Source organism: Ranitomeya variabilis, chromosome 1 (genome assembly GCF_051348905.1).
Source record: "Ranitomeya variabilis isolate aRanVar5 chromosome 1, aRanVar5.hap1, whole genome shotgun sequence".
Lineage (NCBI taxonomy): Eukaryota > Metazoa > Chordata > Amphibia > Anura > Dendrobatidae > Ranitomeya > Ranitomeya variabilis.
The window spans coordinates 546,295,417-546,307,206 of NC_135232.1; the positions used below are offsets into that span (position 1 = coordinate 546,295,417).

Here is an 11,790-nt window from a genome sequence, read left to right on the forward strand (position 1 = left end):
CATGGGCAGCGGATGCAGTTTTCCAACGCATCCGCTGCCCCATTGTGATGTCCGGGGAGGCGGGGGCGGAGTTCCGGACGCGGATGCGCGGTCGGAAATGGCGGACACAACGCACCAAAAAACGTTACATGTAACATTTTTTTTGAGCCGACGGTCCGACGTGTGGCAATCCGTCGCAATGCGTCGCTAATGCAAGTGTATGGAGAAAAGACACATCCTGCAAGCAATTTTGCAGGATGCGGTTTTTTTTCCAAAACGACGCATTGCGACATGCGTCGTACGACGCTAGTTACATAGTTATTAAGGTTGAAGGAAGACTGTAAGTCCATCTAGTTCAACCCATAGCCTAACCTAACATGCCCTAACATGTTGATCCAGGGGAAGGCAAAAAAAAACCCATGTGGCAAAGAGTAACTCCACCATGGGGAAAAAAATTCCTTCCCGACTCCACATACGGCAATCAGACTAGTTCCCTGGATCAACGCCTTATCAAGGAATCTAGTGTATATACCCTGTAACATTATACTTTTCCAAAAAGGTATCCAGTCCCCTCTTAAATTTAATTAATGAATCACTCATTACAACATCATACGGCAGAGAGTTCCATAGTCTCACTGCTCTTACAGTAAAGAATCCGCGTCTGTTATTATGCTTAAACCTTCTTTCCTCCAGACGTAGAGGATGCCCCCTTGTCCCTGTCTCAGGTCTATGATTAAAAAGATCATCAGAAAGGTCTTTGTACTGTCCCCTCATATATTTATACATTAACATAAGATCACCCCTTAGTCTTCGTTTTTCCAAACTAAATAGCCCCAAGTGTAATAACCTATCTTGGTATTGCAGACCCCTCAGTCCTCTAATAACCTTGGTCGCTCTTCTCTGCACCCGCTCCAGTTCAGCTATGTCTTTCTTATACACCGGAGACCAGAACTGTGCACAGTATTCTAAGTGTGGTCGAACTAGTGACTTGTATAGAGGTAAAATTATGTTCTCCTCATGAGCATCTATGCCTCTTTTAATACATCCCATTATTTTATTTGCCTTTGTAGCAGCTGCCTGACACTGGCCACTGAATATGAGTTTGTCATCCACCCATACACCCAGGTCTTTTTCATTGACGGTTTTGCCCAGAGTTTTAGAATTAAGCACATAGTTATACATCTTATTACTTCTACCCAAGTGCATGACCTTACATTTATCCCCATTAAAGCTCATTTGCCATTTATCAGCCCAAGCTTCTAGTTTACATAAATCATCCTGTAATATAAAATTGTCCTCCCCTGTATTGATTACCCTGCAGAGTTTAGTGTCATCTGCAAATATTGAAATTCTACTCTGAATGCCCCCTACAAGGTCATTAATAAATATGTTAAAAAGAAGAGGGCCCAATACTGACCCCTGTGGTACCCCACTGCTAACCGTGACCCAGTCCGAGTGTGCTCCATTAATAACCACCCTTTGTTTCCTATCCCTGAGCCAGCTCTCAACCCACTTACACATATTTTCCCCTATCCCCATTACTCTCATTTTATGTAACAACCTTTTGTGTGGCACCGTATCAAAAGCTTTGGAAAAGTCCATATATACTACGTCCACTGGGTTCCCTTGGTCCAGTCCGGAACTTACCTCTTCATAGAAGCTGATCAAATTAGTCTGACATGAACGGTCCCTAGTAAACCCGTGCTGATACTGGGTCATGAGGTTATTCCTCTTCAGATACTCCAGCATAGCATCCCTTAGAATGCCCTCCAGGATTTTACCCACAGTAGAGGTTAAACTTACTGGCCTATAATTACCGAGTTCAGTTTTTGCCCCTTTTTTGAATATTGGCACCACATTTGCTATACGCAAGTCCTGTGGTACAGACCCTGTTATTATGGAGTCTTTAAAGATTAAAAATAATGGTCTATCAATGACTGTACTTAGTTCCTGCAGTACTCGGGGGTGTATCCCATCCGGGCCCGGAGATTTGTCAATTTTAGTTATTTTTAGACGCCGCTGTACTTCCTGCTGGGTTAAGCAGGTGACATTTAATGGGGAATTATTATCACTAGTCATATTGGCTGCCATGGGATTTTCTTTTGTAAATACTGATGAAAAAGTCATTTAGCATATTGGCTTTTTCCTCATCCTCATCCACCATTTCACCCAGACTATTTTTAAGGGGGCCAACACTGTCATTTTTTAGTTTCTTACTATTTATATAGTTAAAGAATATTTTGGGATTATTTTTACTCTCTCTGGCAATGAGTCTCTCTGTCTCAATCTTTGCTGCCTTGATTTGCTTTTTACAGAATGTATTTAATTTTCTGTATTTATTTAATGCCTCCTCACTACCTACTTCCTTTAATTCTCTAAATGCTTTCTTTTTGTCCCTTATTGCGCCCCTTACAGCTCTATTTAGCCATATTGGTTTCCTCCTATTTCTAGTATGTTTATTCCCATACGGTATATACTGTGCACAGGTCCTATCCAGGATGCTAATAAATGTCTCCCATTTTCTTTGTGTATTTTTGTGTCTCAGGATATCGTCCCAGTTAATTGCACCAAGATCCTCTCTCATCCGTTGGAAATTTGCCCTCCTGAAGTTTAGTGTCCTTGTCACCCCCCTTCTACCCATCTTATTAAAGGTTACATGAAAACTTATTATTTTGTGATCACTATTCCCCAAGTGACCCCCAACCCTTATATTTGATATGCGGTCTGGCCTGTTGGTTAATATTAGGTCTAGCAGTGCCCCCCTCCTTGTTGGGTCCTGAACCAGTTGTGAAAGGTAATTGTCTCTCATAGTTGTCAAAAACCGATTACCTTTGCTGGAACTGCAGGTTTCTGTTCCCCAATCTATTTCAGGATAGTTGAAGTCCCCCATAATAATGACTTCTCCTTGAGTCGCAGCTTCATCTATTTGCTTTACGAGGATATTCTCCATTGCTTCCATTAGTTTTGGAGATTTATAACAAACCCCTATCAGTAATTTATTATCTTTTCCCCCTCCCCTTATCTCCACCCACAGAGACTCTACATTTTCATTAGATTCACCTATATTATCACGCAGGATGGGTTTTAAGGTCGATTTTACATACAGACACACCCCACCCCCTCGCTTATCTGTACGGTCATTTCTGAAAAGGCTATAGCCCTGCAAGTTAACAGCCCAGTCATGGCTCTCATCCAGCCACGTCTCAGATATCCCCACCATGTCATAATTATGCTCCAACAACATTAGTTCTAATTCATCCATTTTGTTGGCGAGGCTTCTGGCATTAGTATACATGCACTTGATGTTACTCTCTGTACCTCTATTCTTTCTTAAATTACTAACTGTTCTAACCCCACCCCCCATGCCACCACCACCCCCAACTTCCTTATTTGTGCCCAGGTCTCTATCTGCACTATCTTCCCCTCCTATAAAATGAATACCCTCCCCCCCAATCCCTAGTTTAAACACTCCTCCAACCTTCTAACCATTTTCTCCCCCAGCACAGCTGCACCTTCCCCATTGAGGTGCAGCCCGTCCCTAGCGTAGAGCCTGTAGCCAACTGAGAAGTCGGCCCAGTTCTGCAGGAACCCAAACCCCTCCTTCCTACACCAATTCTTGAGCCACTTATTAACCTCCCTAATCTCCCGTTGCCTCTCTGGCGTGGCACGTGGTACAGGCAGTATTTCGGAAAATACCACGTTGGAGGTCCTTGCTTTCAGCTTGCAGCCTAATTCCCTGAAATCATCTTTAAGGACCTTCCACCTACCTCTAACTTTGTCATTTGTGCCAATGTGCACCATGACCGCTGGGTCCTCACCAGCCCCTCCCAGTAATCTGTCCACCCGATCAGCGATGTGTCGGACTCGAGCGCCAGGTAGGCAGCACACCGTCCGACGATCCCTGTCTTTGTGACAGATTGCCCTATCTGTTCCCCTAATAATTGAGTCCCCCACTACCAGCACCTGTCTGGCCTGCCCTGCTCTCCTTTTTCCCTCCTTACTGGAGCAGTCACTCCTCCGGCTTTCAGAGGACATGCCTGGCTGCAGCAGTGCTACCCCTGCACTGGCACCCCCCTCATCTGCCAACTTAGCAAACTTATTGGGGTGTGCCAGATCAGGACTAGCCTCCCTGGCACTCTTCCCTCTACCCCGCCTTCTATCTGTCACCCAGCTAACTGCCACACTGTCCTGCAGCTCCATCCTACCATCCCCCTCCTCATCTATCCCATTGAGCGTCTGCTCTGTGAGCAGAAGACTCCTCTCCATATTGTCTATGGATCTCAGTGTTGCCAGCTGCACATTTAGATCCAGTATCTGGGTTTCCAAATGCACAATGTGCTCACATCTCGCACAGCAGTATGCACCCTCGACCGGCTGGTCAAGGACTGCATACATGTGGCAAGATGTACACTGGATGGCATTAACAATTGTGGAGCACATTTCCTAATGGGGATTGCACCACACAGAAACGTTAATTAAAAATAAATACAAAGTATTAATTAAACCAAAAAAAACAAAAAAAAAACAGAATCAATTCCTCCCTTGGAAACTCCCTGATTCCAAAGTCACTGAATCACAAGTCACACACTTACCGCCGTTCACACTTACGCTCAGGTCACACTCAGCTTGCTCACACTCGCTGTGCTGAAGATTTATAGATTTTTTTTTTTTTTTTCTCTCTATCTCCCCTCAACAGCAATCCACCTTGCTGTTCAGATGCACTTCCAAAAAGGACTTGAGCCCCAAACAGCTGCCCCTTATATCCCCTTAATTATGAGCCCCCACCCTAAGTTAACTCCTTATGAATACAGCTACTCCCAATTCAGCAACTCACTCCAATTCACACGGGTATTTGTTAAAGGCCTTCCAAATACCTCCTCACTGAATCACAAGTCACACACTTACCGCCGTTCACACTTACGCTCAGGTCACACTCAGCTCGCTCACACTCGCTGTGCTGAAGATTTATAGATTTTTTTTTTTTTTTTTCTCTCTATCTCCCCTCAACAGCAATCCACCTTGCTGTTCAGATGCACTTCCAAAAAAAAGTGTGAAAGTAGCCTTACATGCCTCGGGTATAGAGAGACTCAGAGAGAGACAGCCAGAGATTCTGCCAAGACATCCAAATACATTCAAAGGACCAGAGACAGGACAGCAGCCAATTTCATGGCACCATCACGAGGGACGCGGATCTATCATTCTACAGAAAACAACCTAGAGATTTTCGGCTCCGGTTAGAAGAATACAGATCTGCTCCACTGACCATCACTGGACCATGGATGCATTTAGAGAAAGCCAGGATTGTGACCCGCTGGTCGCCTGGCTCCATGGGGATGTTCGGAAAAGCCAGGTTGTGACTCTCGTGTCAACTGGCCTTGTACCTTGTATGGACTTAACGGTCTGTCATCTTCCTATTCTTAGTTCATGTAATCACTGCACACGTACAAGTTGAAAGATATGCTTCAAGTGAGAGTTTATAGTGATTGGTGAAGCAACAGGCAAATGACGTTTCGGCCAGTTAATGGCCTTAATCACATAGTCGCCCTTTTAGTGGTGCATCATAGGTCAAAAACAGTTATGTCCCTGTAGTTTAGTTGTTGAGGTCGATCATGTGATAAGATAAACCCCCTCCTCTGGCCACGGCCCCGGGTGACTGATCAGAAGTCTCTCCAGCACATCCGGCTGCATATTGTACTGTATGACGCCACCTAAGCGGGGTGCAAACCATGCAAACTTACGACTGCAGTCTACTTGCCTCCGGTACGCCCATATTGTGTCTGCAGCGCGTGCTTTCTTATGGACTCTATCCCACTGTACTGTCTGCTTGCCTCCAATACATGTTGTGTCCGCTCTCTTACTTACGACCTTGTTGGTCCCAGTTGTTTTACTTCTGCTTCACACTGTCTGCATGCCTCAGATACGACCATGTTGTGTCTGCTCCGCTCGCTTACTTAAGACTTCGTTTGCTCCCAGTTGTTACCTCTGTTGCACACTGTCTGCATTCCTCCGATACAAACATGTTGTGTCTGCTCCGCTAGCTTACTCACGGCTTTGTTGGCTCCAGTTGTTAACTCCGCTCCTCGCTGTCTGCATGCCTCTGGTATGCCCATGTTGTCTGCTCCGCTCCCTTATGGCCTTGTTGGCTCAAGTTGTTACCTCTGTTCTGCATTCCTTTGATAGCATATCTTGTGTCTGCTCAGCTCACTTACTGCCAAGTTGGCTCCAGTTGTTACCTTTGCTGCACACTGTCTGCTTGCCTCTGACATGCCCATGTTGTGTTTACTCCACTCTCTTACTTATGGCTTTGTTGGCTCCAGTTGTGTTACCTTCGCTCTGCACTGTCTGCATGTCTCCAGTGCACTTATGTTGTGTCTGCTAGCTTTTAGCCTTGTTGGCTCCATTTGTTTTACCTCTGCTCCTCACTGTATACATGCCTCTGCAACCCCCATGTTGTGTCATCTCGCTTGCTTACAGCCTTGTTGGCCCCAGTTGTTACCTCTGCTTCTCACTGTCTGCATGCCTAAGATACGCCCTTGTTGTGTCTGCTCCGCTCGCTTAGTTACGACCTTGTTGGCTCCAATTGTTACCTCTGCTTTTCACTATCTGCATGCCTTCAATATGCCCATGTTGTGACAGCTCCGCTCGCTTACTTACGGCCTTGTTGGCTCCAGTTGTTACCTCCACTCCTCACTGTCCTCATGCCTACGATATGCCCATGTTGTCAGCTCCGCTCCCTTAATTGCGACCTTGCTGCCTCTTCTCACTGTCTACATGCCTTCTGTATGCCTATGTTGTGTCCACTTGCTTACTTACGGCCTTGTTGGCTGCAGTTGTGTCACCTCCGCTCTGCATTGTCCACTTGCCTCTGATACGCCCATATTGTGTCCTCTCTGCTCGCTTAGTTATGACCTTGTTGGCTCCAGTTGTGTTACCTCCACACTTCACTATCTGCACACCTCCGATACGCCCATGTTGTGTTCTTCACTCGTTTACTTACGGCTGTGTTGCTTCCGTCTGCCCGCTTTTGTGGCTGTTACTGCTGGTCCATATGGTATTGGCATTTGTGGGTATAAACTCAGTGACCAATGTTAGTGTTGCCAATTTGCTGTAATGACTCCTTGTCTGTAATCTGCAGTATGAGATGGAGACCACGGGGACTTTCAAGCAGCAAAAGCAGCGATTGGTCAAGGAAGGCTTCTCCCTGTCACATATTAAGGACCCGCTGTACCTCTTGGACGAGGCTGCCCGGACCTACTGCCTTCTCACCTCTGACCTCCACTCCCGCATCGTCAACTGTGACCTTAGACTGTAACATACCTGACCGCAGCCGTGTAGGAATCGTCCATCTCTTGTCACCTAGGGTTTCAAGTTGGAACCTGAGGTGGTTGCCACCATCAGTAGCTTCCATACACTGGCGATGCAAAGAGACCATGGTCCTAATCTGGATTTGGGCTGCCCATCTACTCCCCATTTCGTTGCTTCACTGACTCTTTGCTTCTGGAAATGGCAGAAAATGGGGACCTCTGCAGACTATGTGAAGTGACTGCACAATGCCAGAAGTGCCTTCTCCCTCATCGCTGCTGCCCAGTTCAACCAGCATGATTATAGTTCCTAGTATAAAATAGTCATGTGACCGAAGACGCACGTATTCCAATGCTTGCTTTTGCAGGGTAATTGCTACACTTTCTATTTTTTCGTTTTGTAACTTTTTTACTGCAGTACATTTTCAATAAAATAATTTTCTTGAATCCAAGTAATAATCATGTTCTGTCTGACAATTGGTGCAAACCCCACTTTCCCAACAGAGTAAGCGGCCACTTCTTACCTCAGCAGCCCTGGTATCACCAGTATTAGGTCAGATAGACGGGCTGGACAGCAGTGCGAGCAGCCTCTTCTTAATTCAGTACTCCTGGCCTCTCAATGTGTTTAGATGGACAGGGAGGACAGCAATGTGAGCAGCCTCTTCTTACCTCGGCACTCCTGGTATCTCCAGAATTAGATCAGATACATGGGTGGACTGCAGTGTGAGCGGCCTCTTCTTACCTCAGCACCCCCTGATCTCGCAATGTATTGGGTCAGAACGATGGGGTGGACAGCAGTGTGAGAAGCCTCTTCTTTTTTTAATCAAGTAAATTTTTATTAATTTTATAACAGTTACACATATACAAATAGCATTCTCAACCAAAGGTGTTTAAACCCCCCAACCCCCATATCATGAAGACCTTCCCCCTCCCCTAACATTTGTTATTCGGAATACCGTATCATAGATGTACAACTATACAAAACAGAATAAATCAGGCCGGTCAAGACCAGTCAAGTCGAAAGGCACTCAGCCGATTGGCATTTGTAAACGCATTGTGTAGTGATTCCATAGCAACTGATACACATCTAACAAGAATCCTATTGAGGCTGATCTCTGGTTACCTCCAAGCCAGGGACCCCATCATTTATCGAAATATTTACTTCTATCCCTTTTGAGATATACTCCTTTTTCCATTGATATGAGGGACTCAACTTGATATCCAGTTCTTAGCAATCCGTTTTCTTGCCATGTATAGTAATCGACCTATGGCAAGTTTCCTAATCGCAACAGTACACAGTTCATCTACATATCCCAGTATGCAGGTGAGGGGATTACTAGTCACCACGCACCCATAGAATGATTCTATATGGCCCAAAACTGCTCCCCAATATGAGTGCAGACGTGAGCATGATCATAACATGTGCAATGTTCCTTCTTCCTATTGGGCGCACCTCTGGTATCCAGAATCATTTCTAAGACTTATTTTAAACAACATTTCAGGTGATCTGTGTATTCTGTGAATGACACAGAGCTGCGATAGTTGTTTGGGCTCACTAAGCGAAAGATTGGGCATGTATTCAAGTACCGAAGCCCTCTCCTCATCTGAGAGAGCACCAATCTCTCTCCCATTTATTTTTAATCAACAGAGGGAATTTCTTAAGGAAGACAAATAGAAGGTCACTATAGACACTAGATATTACCGCTATCGTGGCTCCCTCTTAGCAAATAGTGTCCAATGCCACGTCTCTCTATGTTTTAACATCTTTCGCTTTACAATGGTATTTATAGGGGTGTTTCAGTTGAAAGAAACTATCAGGTAGATGGAACTCTTTTTGCAGACATGAAACACCAAAGAGGACCAAAAAATCCCAAAATAAATACCCACAGAAAGGCGCAAAAAATGAAAGAAAGCGCCAAATGAAAAAACCTTTTAAAAAAAAAAATAAGCTAAAAATACTTTAATAAAATATATATATATATATATATATATATATATATATATATATATATATATATATATAAAAATGTATAAAGGATATAATCAAAAATAATCAGCAGGAAAAATGCACACAGGAACAAGACAAAGGTAGATGCATCTGGATATAATAAGCAAAAAAAAAAAAAAGTCCATGTGAAATAAAGTGCAATTGAAAATGGATAATGTACATATCATGAACCAAAAGGATCATATGAAATAAAGTAGAGAATCGTAAAACACATTAACCCATAAGGCTTCTTTCACACTATGCGTCGTTTTGTAGAAAAAACGCATCCTGCAAAATTGGTTGCAGGATGCGTTTTTTCTCCATAGACTTGCATGTGCGACGCATTGCCACACGTCGCAACAGTCGTGCGACTGTTGCGTCGGACCGTCGCCACAAAAAAACGTTACATATAACGTTTTTTTGTGCGTCGTGACCGTCTTTTCCGACCGCGCATGCGCTGCCGGAACTCTGCCCCCGCCTCCCTGCACATCACAATGGGGCAGCGGATGCGTTGTAAAACTGCATCCGCTGCCACCGTTGTGTGGCGCTTTCACAGTTTGCGTCAGTGCGCCGCAACGTCGCATTGCGACGTGCAGTGCACGACGCTAGTGTGAAAGTAGCCTAAAACCAAACTATATAACAGTAATAAACCCAGTACTTAGCAAGAGAAATATAGATTAAATGATTATAGAAACTTGATTCCAACTCACCTCAGTTGCTCCATGCTCATCCACCTGGGGCTCAGACACCGACCTCGCCCTGGCCTCACATCAAGGAAAATAGAAAAAATTGGAGTCCGGCTCAACAGGACTTGATTTTCCTTTTATTTTTCCAAAGAAAATATAGTGCATATGCAGCGCCCCAGAGTCCTGGTCGTTGCAGTACTGTGGCTCCGCCACTATGGGGAGCTATGGTACGTTTGATGGCACTGAAGGAGTTCATCTGATCAGGTATCACAGACACCAATACATTTCACAGTCGGGCCTCCGGGGGGAGCTAAGGGTTCTATTCACTAGGCCACTCCCCACCATAGTGGGTAAACTGGGGGTCAGGCAGGAAGTTAGATCAGAAAGCTGACTGGGTTGGAACCAGGCAACACCTTGTGGCAGAGGGTGTTGTGGGGGAAGATACAGTAGGGTCTCTGTCAGGGGTGGGATCCTGACAGAGGCTTGGCAACTTGAGCGAACGTAACGGGACCGTGCCTGCTCAGGATAGCGGCGGTGCCCAAGGAAGGACGAGAAGCGAGATAGATTGTGCTGAGTGAGAAACGAGATCAAGGCAATAAGGAGAATACCAGTAGGGGTCGTGCCGTAAGACCGAGGCAACACCCTACTGAGGCGCACTACCGGTGGCCGGAACGCCGAGGGAGTATTACAACATCCAGCTTCAAGCAATACTCTAAACAGCGGCAGGACAGTCAGTCTAAGGCGGGCTGTCTCACTTAAATCACCTATGCAGTCTTGGGGGGCAACTTGTGGAGAGGGGCGACTCTAGGGTCCCGGAAGAGCTCCGAGCCTACCCGTCAAACGGGTGCCGTCCTAACCGTAACATCAGGGAGGGACGGAGGATTAGCAGAACATCATCTAATCGAGTTGTGAGGGAACTTAAGAAACAGACACAGCAGTTGTGGGGACTTTCCGTAAGCACAGCAGGGAAGGACCGCAACACATAGCGCTAGAAGGAAGGCACAGATTTCCACCTGCTAAGAGAACTCTGGAGGTGCCATTGGACCGGCCGGACTTGCGCAGCCTGGTTATCCAGATTCTGGACTGAGGACCCAGAGATCTTCAGTAAAGAGGTAAAGAGACTGCAACCTGGTGTCCTCGTTATTTACTGCACCGCACCACTACAGCCTCACCACCACCATCATCCCCCCTATCATTCACTGTGCGCCCCTCGGCAGGGTCACGGACCGGGGCCTAGCCACCGTGACAACCCCAGAGCAGAGACTCAGAGGCCCGGTACCGGGTACCCCTCGGCCCTGCGGCAGTGGGGGCGCTACACATACAAAAGAAAAATGTATATGGTCTACATGACCCAGTCGACGTGTTTCGACTGCACTAGGCAGTCATGAGTAAGACTGCCTAGTGCAGTCGAAACGCGTCGACTGGGTCATGTCGACCATATAAAATTTTTCTTTTGTATGCACTATATTTTCTTTTGAAAAATAAAAAAAGGAAAATCCAGTCCTGTTGAACCGGACTCCAAATTTTTTTTCTATTTTCATAGATTAAGTGAACCAATGCATATTTACCGTAGTGCAGATATCCAGGTGCCCACCACACCCGACGCACATTTCGCAAAGAAAGCTTTGCTATTTATTTTTAATTACCGTATATACTCGAGTATAAGCCGAGATTTTCAGCCCAAATTTTTGGGCTGAAAGTGCCTCTCTCGGCTTATACTCGAGTCACGGTCGGCGGGTGAGGGGGAGAGGGCGCTGAGGCATACTTACCTGCTTCCGGCGCTCCTGGCGCTCCCCCTGCCCGTCCCACGGTCTCCGGGTGCCGCAGCTCTTCCTTT

The 11,790-nt window shown here is 45.8% G+C and overlaps 1 protein-coding gene across 1 annotated transcript in view; it reads left to right on the forward strand.

The window, feature by feature from the left end:
* The window catches only part of SLC27A3 (solute carrier family 27 member 3), a 66,835-nt gene extending 59,096 nt beyond the window's left edge, over nt 1-7,739 (forward strand). The window contains exon 10 of the mRNA XM_077255026.1: nt 7,115-7,739. Coding sequence (XP_077111141.1) covers nt 7,115-7,291 — 177 coding nt within the window. The 3' untranslated portion in view covers nt 7,292-7,739. The remainder of the gene's footprint in view (nt 1-7,114) is intronic.
* Nucleotides 7,740-11,790: the final 4,051 nt, after the last annotated feature.